Below are 17251 nucleotides of genomic sequence, written 5' to 3' on the forward strand. Positions count from 1 at the left end.
CTACAAGATATTTATGGCATTTCCAATTGAAATCCCATAAATGTTTCTGATGGGAATACCCTTTAAGTGACAGTAAATAAGTGGTAAATACATAGTCTACTTTTTTTCCCCCAGAAATGAGACCATTCTTCAAGTGAATAAGGCTGATAGACAGCCCATTTTTAAGAGTGGTGCCGTTTTTATAGAAAAAAAAATAAGCCCCTTTTTTCTAATACTAGGCAACCCATTTAATCAGTAAATATATTGCTATAGCCTGACATAAATCTTCCATGGCAGAACATTTTCGCTTTATGTAAGAGGGTACATTTCCAGAGCGCATGCCATCTAAGCAGATGTTCCAGTTATATTTCATGTATTGTTTCTGTTGCATAAAAGACCATAAATGTCTAATCCCCTTCATCTGATTTAATAATTGATACAGCATTATATTCAATATCATTTCACTTGTCAGAATTTGCATTGTTTTTTCTTTTTTTTTATGAAACACTGCAATAAATACATCTTGTATCTGGCGCTCATTCATTTTACAAAGCAATAAATATTTTAATGTTGAAGCTTTAGTTAGACATATTGTAAAGCAAAATAATATAGTTCAGAATGTCTGTGACCTATGTTAGTACAGCATGACTATGGGATATTTGCATACCTTATTTAATGAAGTCATGAAATACATGTAGTGTTATTGTGTAACCTCAATAATTCTGCAATGACTGAGGGATGGTGTGTATGTTTATCTAAATAAAATCACAATGTCAATGAGTTTAAAATCTATTATATACTTAAAGCTATTTCAATATTTATCATATTGTATTGATTATGGTATAATAGATGCGATGTTCGTTAACATTTCTCTTACAATATATTCGACCAATCAATAAAATTAATTGTTTCATAGTTTGATCTGTTTCTAAGAAAGAGACAACCAATGTAATTGCCATTACAGCTCCCCTAGGGCTAGTCACACTGCTTTATTAGTCTCCAAAATACTCTATCTAGGTATTTATTTATTGCTGCATATAAATAGTCAATATATTCTGCAGCTGTACAGATTTTTTATTCAGTCCCCGTCCCAAATTAGTTTTACAATCTAAATTTGTTATCTCCGACACATACATAGAGCCAATTTCTTAAGAAGCCAATAAACCCATCTGTACATTTTTGGAGTGTGGGAGGGCACCACATTACTTAGAGGAAACCCACAAAAACATGTGGAAAATATACAAACTCTGTGTAGATGTTGTCCTTGATCAGGTTAAAACTCAGGACGACATTGCTGCAAGACAACATTGCTAACTAATGAGCCGCTGTATTCCCTCATATAGTGATATAATCAGTCAAATCTGCCTTTAAAGGGTTGTCCCAAGATTACATGTTATTCCCTAACCATAGGACAGGTGATAACATGCTGTAGGGGTCCGACCCCCACCAATTTTACAAAAATGGGGATCACATTCCTCCGAATTAATGTAGCGGCAGGTCGAGCATGCGTCCGACTGCTCCATTCACACTCTATGGCACTGCCGGAAATAGCTGAGCGCTGTACTCGACTGTCTCCGGCAGTTCAATAGACAGTGAATGGAGCGGCAGTGCTCATGCTCGACCTGCCGCTCTATTCATTCGGAGGAATGGGACCACCATTCTCGTGATTGGTGGAGGTCCCAGCGGTTGGACTTCTACTCATCAGCATGTTATCACCTATCCTGTAGTTAGGGGATAACATTTAACGTTGGGACAATCCCTTTAAGTACTCTAAAAGAACTGAGTGACAACCCCTGTGGGCGCTGTAATGACAACCATACAGTTTGTCATCACCAGCTTTCCCCAGAAACATTTATAACTAAGAAGCAGCTGAATAGAATTTCTAGCAACTTGACAGACAAAGAAGACTCAAGGACATGAATCTACTGGGAATTTATTTAAATTTAGCAGCAAATCATGCTAAAGTTCATCTAAAAAATAAGGTTGAAGTTCTAGAGAGAAATATTTAGCAACTTGCTATTAAAATTTACTGTTTTTACAATCCAATCTGCTAAGTTCTTAAGGAACACTTGATGATTTTTTTTTTTTCACCTAAAGGAAGCTGTTTCTTCTAATCTTAACATCACACAATCTAACTTAAAGCAAAGTCAAGGAGGAATGGAATTATGGAAATGAAATGTTTTTCTTTTGTTGTTGTTTTATCTCCAGCTTACAGCTGTTGATGCAGATGAAGGTCCAAATGGTCAGATTACATATGAAATCCTAGCTGGAGCTCAGGGGAAGTTTCTAATTAATAGCAAGACAGGGGACATCACCATTACTCCAGGAGGTACTCTGACTGTGGGGGAGTCATTTGCCCTTACAGTAAAAGCTTCTGACAACGCTCCTCTGGCACAAAGGAGGTATGTATGATTATAAGATTTATAGAGATTTTGGGTACGGAGAGTTTGAGCACCGTTTTTGAAACATATGTCTTCTACAATGATGTTTTTGATTGGTCCATAGATATTTAATTACAAAAAAGTTATTTTAGATTACATTTATAGTGTACCCCCAATTATAAAGAGAAAAAAATATAGAGTATAAGTGTGCACGATAATAGTTTTTCTAAATGACTTACATGGCAGATTCTATCTCTTAAATGACCGCACGGTCCGTTCTGCAGACTGCTGATAGCTGTGTGTCAGGAGACAGAGTTTCCTAATGCATAGTTGTTTCCTGTTACCTAGGCTGTTTCCTAGCATTCCTGTTTCCTAACGTTCCGTCTCCAGTACAAGGGCCAGCACTATAGGATCACATTACATTCTACAGTGCTGGCTTGCGTACTGGAGACAATAATGTGATTCTTTGAACATATACATCTTAAAAATCTATTGAAAAGCCTATACAGTGGCATATGTCACCCATAGGCACCCATATTAAAAAAGAAATGGAGCCCTTTGTACACACTTTCCCGATGCATGCTAAACAAAGGGAAAAAACTTGATGTGAATGGGGCCTTAGGCAAGATAGATTCCTTTTCTCTTATCATAAACATGATAAAATTATTCTATTTTATTATTGGATATTTTTTGGTTGATCATTGTGCTATGTTCTTTCCCTCGAAGAATTTGATTGACTCTGTTTATACAAAAGCCCTTATTTATACTAGCTACACTTAATATATTGTTTAAGTGTGTGTGCGTGTGCGTGTCCTAACTTTTTTTCTCCCTCCAATGTTAGTGAGGTTAAAATAATACATTTGGAGAAAAGGCTGTTTCTACAGGGAGGCAGCTTGTTTCAGCAGAAACCTTTTTCCACGTGACTGTCTGCAATGTGTACAAGACAAACTATGCCCCTCCTCTTCAAACATTGAATGAAGTTCATAAGGAGCAATTCAACCCATTCAGTCCTTCAGACTGACAATTAGACATTTTCTATTTTATTTTTTTTTATCTTCTTTTGTTTCAAGTTTCAGTGCTCTTTTTAAATGACTATTTATTATTCTGAAACAGTGCTGCCAATTATATATTTATCTATTGTTAATTTCAGGAGCTCCATTACTACTGTTTACATTGAAGTTCTTCCGCCGAACAACCAGAGTCCTCCACGCTTTGTACAATTGATGTACAACCTTGAAGTCAGTGAAGCTATGCGTATAGGAGCTATTCTGCTCAATCTGCAGGTATTTTCTGTGTTGTTATCATTAACTTTCAAACAAAAGAACACTCTTGCAGCCTTGATGATGAATTTTTCATCCAATTTTCTTTTTTCGGGTTGTGTACTGTAAAACTTTTGTTTATATGGTTGCTTCAAGTCAAAAGAGATAAAACAAAGCATATACAGAATTAATAAACCCAGGGTCATAGTTATTGAGCTTGCAAAGTTAGCAGTCGCATCTGTGCCCTGGTACCTGAGAGAACACTAATGCCCCTCTGCCACATAAGATGACACCACTATTATAAATGTCAACATTGTTTGCTGCAAATGTTACATTAAAGTCTATAATAAAATATAAAAAGGACTAAAATAAATTGCATTTTTTGTTTCTGACATTTTTTATGCAATCTTGTGGTCAGTGGCATTTTTTTTTTTCCAAAAGCAGCATGCTGTGAGTATGTGTTTTTTTGTTTTGTTTTTTTGCTGATTTTCCTAAAGGCTTTTCTATAGGACTTTAAAAACGTGAAAAAAAAACCGCATGTACAACATGATACTAAATGAAATGCATCATAAAAATGCTGTTACATTTTACAAAAACGCTCAGGTTTTTACATTCATTTTTTCATGCAGTTTGACATGCCAGAGATGAGTGTGTCTATGTGTGAAGGAGACAATATGGATTTTGCATTGGGGCCCAAGAGCTTCGAACTTTTTTATATTTTTTGTTAGCCTAGATATGGAAAATTCTTCAATTACTAAGACAAAACTACAGTCCATTGTTGCATTGTTTTAAGTTATGGTAAAACTCAAGATTATGGTATGAATGTAATTTAAAAAAATCTGTCCAAAACGGGCCAACTGAATTTTTCAAGTTCATTCACTATATTCAAAGCTTCAAATTGTAAGCTAAACATTTTGATCGATGTCACTTTTAACAAAACTATGATACAAGAAAAGACTAGACAATAACTCTTATTAGGCCTCATGCACACGACCGTAAAAACTCCCGTTATTACGGGTCGTAACTACGACCCGTAATAACGGGCTCATAGACTTCTATTGGCTACGGGTACCTTCCTGTTTTCTTACGGGAAGGTGCCCGTGCCGTTGAAAAAGATAGAACATGTCCTATTTCAGGCCGTAATAACGGCACGGACAGTCCATAGAAGTCTATGGAGCTCCCGTAATGACGGGTGGCTACATGTGTGCACCCGTCATTACGGCAGCGTTGCTAAGCGACGTCAGTAAATAGTCACTGTCCAGGGAGCTGAAAGAGTTAACTGATCGGCAGTAACTCTTTCAGCACCCTGGACAGTGACTACCGATCAGAATAAAGAGCAACCTGTAAAAAATAAAAATAAAAGACGTTCATACTTACCGAGAACTTCCTGCTTCCTCCAGTCCGGTCTCCCGGCCGTTGCCTTGGTGACGCGTCCCTCTCGACATCCGGCCCGACGTCCTGGCCGTCCCTGGATGACGTTTCAGCCCATGTGACCGCTGCAGCCAATCACAGGTCAATCACAGGCTGCAGCGGTCACATGGACTGCCGCGTCATCCAGGGATGTCGGGCTGGATGTGAAGAGAGGGAAGCGTCACCAAGACAACGGCCGGGTAAGTATGAATTTCTTTAACTTTTATTACAGAAAGGGCTGTCCCTTCTCTCTATCCTGCACTGATAGAGAGAAGGGGCTGCCGATTAGTGCAGTGCTATTTTGCCGCCAAAAACGTGCCCGTAAATACGGGTCGAATAAGTGTGACACCGGACCCGTATTTACGCCAGTATTTACGGGTGGGAAAAAATACGGTCGTGTGCATGAGGCCTTAGGGCTTGTCCACACACAACGGAATTGCTGCAGAAAATTTCTGCAGCAATTCCATTGAAAAACGCAGATGTTTTACGTGCAGTTTGTATGGCAGAAAAAGGTGCGTATTTTGCTGTGTTTTTCACAATGCTGGGAGATGTTAACATCTCCTCTGAAAAACGCAGCAATTATGGCCACTTTCCGCAGCAGGCAATTGACATGCTGCAGTCCGGAAAATACGCACAGCAGGTCAATTTCTGCTCAGAGTTTTTACACAGCATGTGGATGAGATTTGTTAAATGTCATCCAATATGCTGCTACTGTATTCTTTTTCGTCCGAAATTCCGGCCGCAAAATACGCAGAAATTTCCGCAGCGTGTGGACGAGCCCTAACTGCTACGTAATTCATTATTTTGTTTGATCAGTATTTAGCTAGCATTTTCAGACATGTCACAGAATAGTAGGTGAAATCAGTGAGGCAGTCTTAGAGCTCCAACATTCAACAATTCAGTGAAAATGGGCACATATTTCAAAGGGGTAATGTAGTATAAGGCCCTGTTCACACAGAGTTTTTTGACAAGTTTTTTTACACGGAAACCGCGCCGCAAAACTCCTCAAAAACCGCCAGAAAATGCCTCCCATTGGTTTCAATCGGAGTTGGACGAGTTTTTTGTAAAAAAACTGTGTCGCGGTAAAAAGAAGCGTCATGACCCATCTTGAAGCGGTTTCTGCCTCCAAAACCCCTTTTCAATCAGTCAGAAAGAGAAAAAAAAACGCCTCGACGAGTGTTTTGACGAGTTTTTGTCAAACCACTGTGCAAAAACCGTCTGGAGCAGTTTTTGCAGGAGGAATTTTCCTCCTGCAAAAAACTCCATGTGAACACAGCCCTACATGAGACACATGGCCAACTTGGGTAATTTAACAAGGTCTCTAGTGGTGAGCCACCCTCTATGATGCCATAATAGTGCTTATGGAAACAAGCTGTTGCGATGGGACAACCTCTGTAAGAGCAAGTAAATCAACCTAAAACCATCATCAGTGTTTCAGTAAGTGGTGGTTGTGTGAGTACGGCTATTTTTTTGCCTACGTTTAACGTATAGGTCAGGAAATTGCTCCCGGTGTATACGTTACACGGAGGCTATAACGGATGTCTCACAGTGGTGGTCAGGGCTAGCTCACCTCACTTACCCTCTGTTGAATATGGTAAGATGTTAAACGGAGGCTGTGGCGGATGCCTCAAGGTGGCGGTCGGGGCTAACTCACCTCACTTAACCTCTGTTGATTATGGTAAGATGTTCTCAAATAAATAGAAACCGCAATATACTGGTAAGTGCCGTGCTATTCTCTTCTCAACATAGGTATAGAGTATAGACATGTCAAGAGAGCTAAGAGGTCCTCTTTAAGATAGTACTCTGCAGGGTTATCTTCTCTTCTCGGGAAAACCACAGAAAAGTCATCATCAGATTGTGATGCATCCTGAAAAATGAAAAAGGATCTACTACAACTATACATTATATTTACTTAGCCTAGGCTATTAAACAGCAGCCACATTGATTTTCAGGAACTTTCTTTGCACCTGTGGAAAGATAAATAGTTTACGGTCGGGACAGATGTAGTTGGTAATTAAGCTGTGAGATACAATAGATGGCTTTCAGATGGCTAGAAAATATTCATAATAGCTAGAACGGCCAAATCCGCAAACAAGAGATGTGTGTATTCACACTGAGAAATGTATTGGTTGGTAATTATTTATATACTTATACATGAATTGTTTTATGATAAAATTTTTAAGTATTATAAATATTTATAAATATACTAAAAATGATTAACAACATCATACAAACTGGTGCATGAAACTCATCTTAATTTCACACCTACTCATTCACCAACTTCTAATTGCTTTCTATAAACTGAAGTGCTATAACCAGCAATGCTTATATAGTTTGGTTGACTACAGGTTAAAGTTGACATAATTTGCCTGTAAGGCTATAGGTTTGCGCAAATCCATCCAATGTCATAGATTTCTATTAGCCAGACATATGCCAAAATAATCTTTTTGGCATACATTTGGATTAATTCTAGAATTTCTAAATTATTCAGTACTTAGGAACATTATTTTTAAGTAGTTTTCTTTATTGATGTTTTTTATGTTGATGCCATTCATTATCATTTTGCTTTTATAGGCTACAGACAGAGAAGGAGATCCAATTACCTATTTAATACAAAATGGAGATCCTCAGAAAGTTTTCAATCTATCTGTAAGGTAAGATATCCAACTGTTCATAGTTGTGACTTACTGTTACTCTTCCGTTTCTGTTAGGCTGGGTTCACACGACCACATTAACGTCCGTAATGGACGGACGTATTTCGGCCGGAAGTCCCGGACCAAACTCCGTGCAGGGAGCCGGGCTCCTAGCATCATAGTTATGTACGATGCTAGGAGTCCCTGCCTCTCTGCAGGACAACTGTCCCGTACTGTAATCATGTTTTCAGTACGGGACAGTAGTTCCACGGAGAGGCAGGGACTCCTAGCATCGTACATAACTACGATGCTAGGAGCCCGGCTCCCTGCACTGAGTTCGGTCCGGGACTTCCGGCCGAAATACGTCCGTCCATTACGGACGTTAATGTGCTCGTGTGAACCCAGCCTTACTCTTCTTTGTTTTTAGAGGCTTTTAAATAAATATTTGATTAAATTAATCCCTTAAAAGGTTAACATCTATTAGTCGATGGAGTTACAAATGGCCAATATATTTGGGTTATTTAACCCCTACTGTAAATTATAAGGATATTAGAATTATTCAAGGAGTTTGGTGACCACATAAAAGCAAGAGGACATAGGAAATCTGAGTTAACTTTTAATATTCTTTATAGTCCTATAGAAGGTATGTTATTCCTTATACTACACACCTTATATGCTGCAGAACCTGTCCACCATTGATTGATACAAAATGCCCTCTTTTTGAGCAGAAGCTGAGGTATATATCATGATGTCCTACATCATCTAGGGTAAAGAACTGTAAAATAAACACTACAGCTGCTGAATAATCTGTTTTTTAACGAGAGGGATCACTACATGTCAGTCAGTCAGTGGTGGACACAGGAGAAAGGTGATATTGTTTCTGTAGGAACAGATGAGTAGTGTCTAAGTAGCACCATTCATATCCGTTTAATCGTCAGGTTCTGAAATCAAAATGTGATGTTTATACAAGTATTATTTACAGACATGTCAATGAACGTGTATTAAAACGTATGTCATGACATAAAGGTATTGAAAATTGTAAATTTTCTGACCCTTTTACCCCTTTTCATACCAAGAAAGTTTTAGCTAGTACTGGATGATTGAATTGCTATTGTTTTACAATATTCCGATATGTTATGGGAAAGTACATTAATAGAATTATATGCATGCTCCGAGACGTAACTTGAAGCTCCTGGGCCCAAATGCATAATCTGTAACAGGATCCCCCCCCCATCTGCCATGTGCCATTTATAGAACTAGTGTCTTATGTGGCAGAGGAACCTTTGGACCCCTCCAGGTACTAGGGCCTAGGTGCAACTGCTACCTCTACACCCCCAATAGCTATGTTTCTATATACAGTAGTATAAGCTATAATTGATGTAATAGATGAATCAGTAGTTCTTGTATTTATGACATAAGCTTTAATGTTGACTTCTGTCCATACTTCCCATTGAAGTGATGACACAGCCATTTGATTTACTCCTTTTGGAGAGACTATTATTACACTTTTCTCAGTCTAAGACATTGGCTGTGCATTCGTTCCCTTCTTTTCATGTCTACATTTATAAGAATTTGTAGTTGTCTCAGGTTGTCATGTGCCTGAGTCTTTATTGCAAATTGTCATAGTTCGCAATGCGGTATTCGGCCACACGGCAACCACAGGTGCAGCATAAAAACAATGGTGCAAATTTATCAAAACTGTCTAATGAAAACTGGCCTTGTTGCCCATGGCAAACAATCATCGGTCAGCTTTCATTTCTTAACCAACTCTGTAAAAATGAAAACTGCACAGTGATTGGTTGCTATGGGTAACAAGGACAGTTTTACGGTTAGGCAGTTTTGATAAATCTGCCCCATGCGCTTGACATGCACTTCTTGGATAAAGGAAAACCGCATGGCGAAACGGCAGCAATTTCCCTCGGCACAAACCACTACGTGTACAGGCACCCTAATGTGTCATTTAATGAGCTTCCATGAGCATCTATTGAAATGTTAAATAGATTGTTGCAATGAAACAAACACAATGGTGCTCTTATGAGTAAGAGGCAGAAACGTGTTTCCAATATAAATAATATTTCACGCTGAGCTATAATTCTAGACAAGTAAAACATTTAAAATGCATAAACCTGGCATTTACATTTGTTAAAGAAATAATACTGCAGTTTACAATAATACCAAATCGAACAGCTACAGTAGTGACGGCTAGGATTTATTAGTGACAATTATTATTTTGGAACATTGCTAATGGCTTAAAATAATATATCTAGTGTATTACTCAATTGCAGAAGTAAATAATAAGTATTTGTGGCACATTTCTTGAAATGGTGCATTATGTTATCATTTAAAGTGAAGGTTTACCTTTTTAAATGTGGAGTTATATATTATTTTATAGACAATGTATTAGGGAATTCAAATCTATGCAGCCAAGGTTGGATTTACCTATAGGCACAGTAGGCCTGTGCTTATAGATGGCCCTTTCCCCGGGGTCCCATGAAATAATAATTCTGGAGCACCTTTTGTAGAACTCGGCATTGTGCCATTCCTGTATTATTCTTCCTGGAAATGTACAAATAAATTGAAAATTGAGTGTTACCATTCACTATGTCAATGGGGTGTGTCCATACTTTGACAATTGTCATTTTATTCATACATTTCCAAAAGGAATAATATAGGAACAGAACAACACAAAAATGCTTGAGAAAAAATTTATGGGAAATACAAGTATTACTAAAACAGACATGTCAGGAGAGTGGCTTAAAGGGTTGTCCAGTCCCAAAAAAGTTATGGCTTATCTTCCGGATAGGACATCAGTAATTCATCAGTTGGGAGCCGACTCCCCCCCCCCCCCCCTCCGCCGGTCAGCTGTCTTGAAGTGGTCGCAGTTCTTGTTTGAGTTCTCGTATATCCCCTTCATTTCCTTTGCTCCTCGTACTGTGAATCACTGGCACACTTGTAGAGGCGGTTCATAGTATTACAGCTTTCTCCCATTCACTTCAATGGGAGAAGACTAATACTGAGAACGGCTGCTACAACTGTGTCAGCGATTCAGTGTGAGCAATAAAGGAAATGAAGGGGACGCAGCGCTTGTACAAGCACTTCGACCCCTTCAAAATAGCTGATCAGCGGGGGGTGCCAGGAGTCAGACCCCGACCGATCCGCTATAGATGGCCTATCCTGAGGATGGGCCATCAATTTTTTTGGGACTGGACAACCCCTTTAACTTTTATTGAAATACAGGCGATCCTCTTAATTCTCTCTTCATTGTCAATATATAAGTATGTATTATAAATAGTACATTTTAATGCTATAAATTATAATTATTTGGTATGTTGATCTGCTACTTTTTACTAACTTGTGTTTTCTAATTATTTTTTTAGCTCTGGACTTTTAATCTTGGCAAAACCTTTAGACAGAGAAAGCACAGACCGCTACATCTTGATAGTGACCGCATCAGATGGCCGGCCTGATGGTGTAAGTTTTTAATTGTTGCTATTTTATAACTTATAACTGTAACTTGTATTTAGTCAGTCAGTAATTTCATACGAATGCTCCTGTGTCTGTGAAAAACATGTCTCAGGTATATTCAGTGCCGAACCTGCCATGAGGCCAGGTGAGCCGACGGACTCAGGCGGCACCACCTACCCAAACGGGGGGGGGGGCGGCATTTTCAGCCCGGGACTGGACCGGGGGGAGGGGCCATGCAGACGCGCCGAACGTCTGTAATACTCCTCCTCCTCTCTGACGCTGTACACAGTACATACAGCCAGAGAGGAGCAAGTCTGCAGGAGGAGCGACGAGCAGCACCAGCACCACGAGGTAAGTGCCTGCCTTGCTGGGACCGGGACGTGAGTATACTGCAGGGGGGCATTTTACCGACAGCAGAGGGCTCTATGGGGCTGGAATAATCCACCCCATAGAGCCCTCACATCACTATAATGGAACGATTAGTGTGGGTGGGGGAGGGTCTGAGCGTCTGACTTACTGCAGAGAGCTCTATAGGGGGGATTCTGCCCCCACTTTAGAGCAGTCAGATGCTCAGACCCCCCTAACCTTCCAGTATAGTAACTAGTCAGGGCTCTATGGTGGGGGGATGATTCCCCCCTATAGAGCCCTCTGCTGTCAGTAAAATGACCCCCCCCCCCCTGCAGTATACTCCTGGCTTTGTAGCTTTCCTGTGCTTAATTAGCGTGGAAAAGCTACAAATAGGGCTGTGACTGGTGAGTCTCACAGTGCACACTGCATGCAGCAGCTGCGGCAGCCAGTCTGACTGTGAGTCTCTGACCAGTCACCACCCACACGCAGCAGATAGGAGAGACTAATAGTGCCTGTCATTCAATAAACCCTCAAGTACTACAGTTTCACAGGCATTGACTGAAGCTTTCTATAGTGTAGTGGTTAGCTTGTCTGCCTTACACTTGGAGGTTGCTGGTTCAAATCCCAGTTGTTTTTTTTTTTTACATTTATTTATTTATTAATATCTTACTTGTATTGGGCTTTGTTCACACTAGCATTAATATACGTTTACCTCTCTTCCGTCAGAGGAAGAGAGGATCAATACGTTAAACAGAAAGCAACGGCTCCATTAGAATTACCATTGCTTTCAATGGTAATTCTTTTGTATCAGTTGCTTTCCGTTTGTCTCCGTTCGCTAGGTTTCCGTTCTTTTGAACGGAAATAAAAGTTCTGCAGGCTTCACTTTTGTTTCCTTTAAAAAAAACGGAAACTTAGCGAACGGAGACAAACGGAAAGCAACTGATACAAAAGAATTACTATTGAAAGCAATGGTAATTCTAATGGAGCCGTTGCTTTCCGTTTAACGTATCGATCCTCTCTTCCTCAGACGGAAGAGAGGTAAACGTATATTAATGCTAGTGTGAAAGAAGCCTTAGGGCCTGTTCACATCAGCGTTGGCTTTCCGTTCTGGGGTTCCGTCGGAGGTAACCCCGCAACGGAAAGTCAAACTGAAACCACAGCTTCCGTTTCAGTCACCATTAGCGCAGTCGACTGCGCTCTTGATTCCGTCACAAAAACTGAAACCTGCCGGAATGGTGATGAACGGAAACCATTAGCAATGTTTCCGTCACCATTGATTTCAATGGTGACTGAAACGGAAGCTGTGGTTTCAGTTTGACTTTCCGTTGCAGGGGGTTCACCCGACGGAAACCTCCCACGGAACCCCGGAACGGAAAGCCAACGCTGATGTGAACAGGCCCTAATCCTTCCCCATAAACCTGCCCCCGCTAATTAAAATAAATATATTATATAATGTATATAGAGCTGTATCCTGTATCCGTCAGGTCAGTGGGACTGACTGATTCAGTGTCAGCGAGTCCTGCAGGATCAAGCTGTAACCGATATCATCTAAGTTCATAACTTAGATGTGATCGGTAATAGGCGACCTAATGGATTCAGGTCTCAGTGCTATATACAGCTGCTCTGTATACAGGATACAAAGCAGCTGTATCTAAAAAAGTGCAAATCATTTTCAATAAAAAGTAATTAAAACTTGCACCAATCGCATTAATAGATATCTTTATATATCATAGTGATATGTCTGAAGTTTTCATCGGTGGGGGACCGAGCACTGAGGCCCCCACTGATCGCTAAAATGAAGCAGCAGAAGTGCTCGGGTGAGCGCTGTGCCGCTTAATTTATGATCGACTTTCAGCCGAGTGAGCGGTGTACGGACTCCTAGACTTTCTATTGAGCCTGTACACTGCTCCAAGGAAAGCCAAACAGAATTGAAGCGGCACACGCTCACCCGAGCACTTCTGCTGCTTCGTTTTAGCGACTAGTGGAGGTGTCTCAGTGCTCGGCCCCCACTGATCAAAACTTCTGACATGTCAACATTTTTTTAAAAAGTTGTTACACTTTAAAGAGAATCTTTCACCTGCCCACAGATTTGCATTTGAGTGCAGCATGTAATGGTCAGGGCTGCACAAACTCTGGGGCACTTTACATTTTTTTTTCTACCCTCTTTCCATACTTAGATATAGGTGCTGTAATATTTGGCGCCCGATATTTAAATAACCCCATGAACTGCCAATGGGGTGGTAATTGGCAAGGGGACGTGTAACATCGCTGTGACACTGCCCAATCCGCTGCGGACAATGTCAACAGCAAGAGCTGGAGAGAGGAGATCATGTGCACACGCACGCTCTCACTCTTCAGCTCTCGGCAGGCAAGTACAAGACTGTGATCTCAGGTGAGAGATCAGTCTTGTCGTCCTTGTCTGCCGAGAGCTAAAGAGTGAGAGTGTGCGTGCGCGCACAGCTCCGATGCCATGAAACAGAGGAAGAAGAATTCACACTCTTCTTCTCCTCTTGTGTTCCTTAGTGGTGGCGGAGCTGCGCGCACGCGCTCTCTCTCCAGATCTTGCGGTAACGCTGACCGTAGCTGATTGGACAGTGTCACAGCGATGTTACATGCCCCCTTGCCAATTACCCCCCATTGACAGTTCAGGGGGTTATTTAAATATCGGGCGCCAAATATTACAGCACTGATATCTAAATAACGAAAAAAATGTAAAGTGCCCCAGAGTTTGTGCAGCCCTCCCCATTACCTGCTGCACTCAGCTGTACATGTATGGGGAGGTGAAAGGTTCTCTTTAAAAGAAAACTGGCATCTACCTCTATAAGGTCACTATATGGTGGTAATATTGGTCTATGTATAGTGTGATTTATTCACTAACAGTATGGTGGGTTTTTTCTGACACAATGTTGTGTAATATGTGATCATGGTTTGGCAGTTTTATTCAGTAACCGTATGGAGGTATTATTCAGTAACAGTATTGGGGGTATTATTCAGTCACTATGGTTATAGTGTGGTGGTATTATTCAGTAACAGTATGGAGGTATTATTCAGTAACAGTATGGGGGTATTATTCAGTAACAGTATAAATGTATTATTCAGTAACCGTATGGAGGTATTATTCAGTAACAGTATGGGGGTATTATTCAGTAACAGTATGGGGGTATTATTCAGTAACAGTATAAATGTATTATTCAGTAACAGTATGGAGGTATTATTCAGTAACAGTATGGAGGTATTATTCAGTAACAGTATGGGGGTATTATTCAGTAACAGTATGGGGGTATTATTCAGTAACAGTATGGGAGTATTATTCAGTAACAGTATGGCGGTATTATTCAGTAACAGTATGGAGGTATTATTCAGTAACAGTATGGGAGTATTATTCAGTAACAGTATGGGGGTATTATTCAGTAACAGTATGGGGGTATTATTCAGTAACAGTATGGAGGTATTATTCAGTAACAGTATGGAGGTATTATTCAGTAACAGTATGGAGGTATTATTCAGTAACAGTATGGAGGTATTATTCAGTAACAGTATGGAGGTATTATTCAGTAACAGTATGGAGGTATTATTCAGTAACAGTATGGAGGTATTATTCAGTAACAGTATGGAGGTATTATTCAGTAACAGTATGAGGTATTATTCAGTATCAGTATGGGGGTATTATTCAGTAACAGTATGGAGGTATTATTCAGTAACAGTATGGAGGTATTATTCAGTATCAGTATGGGGGTATTATTCAGTAACAGTATGGAGGTATTATTCAGTAACAGTATGGAGGTATTATTCAGTAACAATATGGAGGTATTATTCAGTAACAGTATGGGGGTATTATTTAGTAACAGTATGGGGGTATTATTCAGTAACATTATGGGGGTATTATTCAGTAACAGTATGGGGGTATTATTTACTAACAGTATGGGGGTATTATTCAGTAACAGTATGGAGGTATTATTCAGTAACAGTATGGAGGTATTATTCAGTAACAGTATGGAGGTATTATTCAGTAACAGTATGGAGGTATTATTCAGTAACAATATGGAGGTATTATTCAGTAACAGTATGGGGGTATTATTCAGTAACAGTATGAGGGTATTATTCAGTAACAGTATGGGAGTATTATTCAGTAACAGTATGGGGGTATTATTCAGTAACAGTATGGGGTATTATTCAGTAGCAGTATGGCGGTATTATTGGTAATGTTGGTCTTACAATCTATGTACATTACTGTGGTGGGGGCTGTGGGGAAGTGTGAGTGGCAGCGGATGATCAGGCTAAGAGACAGTCCGCAGAGTGGCATGTGATGTACTTTGACATGTAGGTGATACTTACGTGTGGGATGTGGGTCCATAACTTGTGGACCGCACAGGGCCAAAGATCATATTAATCCACCACTGGCATCGAGCCAGCACAGGCAGACCACAACAATACAGCAGGTAGAGCAAAGAAACCAGCCCAGGACGTGCCGCTTCAAAACAGCGCTAAGCGCGATCCGTCCTGGACTGGCCTGAATGTAATTGCAGAGAGTTTCGCCGCAAATGAGACTGGCTGCCGAGGAGAGATATGGGGCAGGCCAGACTGTACTATTTGCACTGCACTGATTGGCAGTAAGAATAATTCTTTAAATATTTTCCATACTTCAAACAGCACTTTAAGGCTATGTTCACACTGAGTTTTTTGGGTTTTTGAGGCAAATTTTGTCCTTCCTGCACGTCGTTTGCCGCGATTTTCACCGCGTTTTTCGCTCACGGCCATTGAGTGCTACAGGCAAAAAACTCAGCGAAATACCCTCTCTCTGCCTCCCATTGATGTCAATAGGAGGTCAGGGGCGTAAACGTGCGAAGATAGGGCATGTCCCTTCTTTCTCGGGAGGCTTTTTCGGCCGGTTTTTGACGAGTTTTGCGGAGCGGTTTCCGCGCCCAAAAACTCGTCAAAATACTCTGTGTGAACAGGGCCTAACAAATAAACATCAAATGTTTTCCTATTTAAAAAATGTATATATTCCGTGTTTGATGTGTAAAGTTAGGAATAAGAAAACTCCGATAGATTTGTGGGGGGGGGGGGGGCGCCTTTTTATAGTTCGCCTCAGGCGGCAGACGGGCTAGGTTCACCCCTGGGTATATTGAAGCTGATGAATTAATGCAGGAGAACAATGTTCACTTTTTAAAAGTATGATGCTAAACCCAATCAAGTAAGAACTATATTATTGGGGTTTTCCAATCTGACGCATTTATGGCAGATCCACTGAAGATGTCATAAATTCCTGACGCCTTGGATCCCCTACCGAGTGGGAGAACAGTGGTCCCCTGACCCCCATTTACCAATGTAAAGTAGGCACTAGCACTGCTTGCTCAACTCTATCCACAAGTCCCATAGACTTCAATGGAGAGTGCTGGGAGAAAGCACAGTTATTGAAGCCAATGTAACATGCGGCCGCTTTGCATTGGTAATTGTGTGTCAAAGGTCCCCCGTTTTCCCAATAGGTCACTTTTATTTATGTTCATGCTTGGCAACACTAGGAACAAATATGACATCAAGAAAAATGATAGCACCTTCAGACGAACTAGATGAAGAAAGGAGATCTTCACATTGTGGAAACCCAGCTAATGAAAAGGACCATTCATTTTTTTAACGTTTTGACAGGTGATTCACCTTTCTAGGGAACTTCTAAATATTAGTGTTTATAACTCCTATACAATCTTTGAATAGAACAATGTATTAGATAGATTAAATTATAAGATTATAGATTATTTGTGTATTACATCATTATTGG

The 17251-nt window shown here is 40.3% G+C and overlaps 1 protein-coding gene across 1 annotated transcript in view; it reads left to right on the plus strand.

Moving 5' to 3' along the window:
• The window catches only part of PCDH15 (protocadherin related 15), a 1038602-nt gene that overhangs the window by 607936 nt on the left and 413415 nt on the right, over window positions 1-17251 (plus strand). The window contains exons 14-17 of the mRNA XM_075841191.1: window positions 2188-2381; window positions 3511-3643; window positions 7604-7683; window positions 11040-11133. Of these exons, the coding sequence (XP_075697306.1) occupies window positions 2188-2381; window positions 3511-3643; window positions 7604-7683; window positions 11040-11133 (501 nt within the window). The remainder of the gene's footprint in view (window positions 1-2187; window positions 2382-3510; window positions 3644-7603; window positions 7684-11039; window positions 11134-17251) is intronic.

Source organism: Rhinoderma darwinii, chromosome 11 (genome assembly GCF_050947455.1).
Source record: "Rhinoderma darwinii isolate aRhiDar2 chromosome 11, aRhiDar2.hap1, whole genome shotgun sequence".
Classification (NCBI taxonomy): Eukaryota; Metazoa; Chordata; class Amphibia; order Anura; family Rhinodermatidae; genus Rhinoderma; species Rhinoderma darwinii.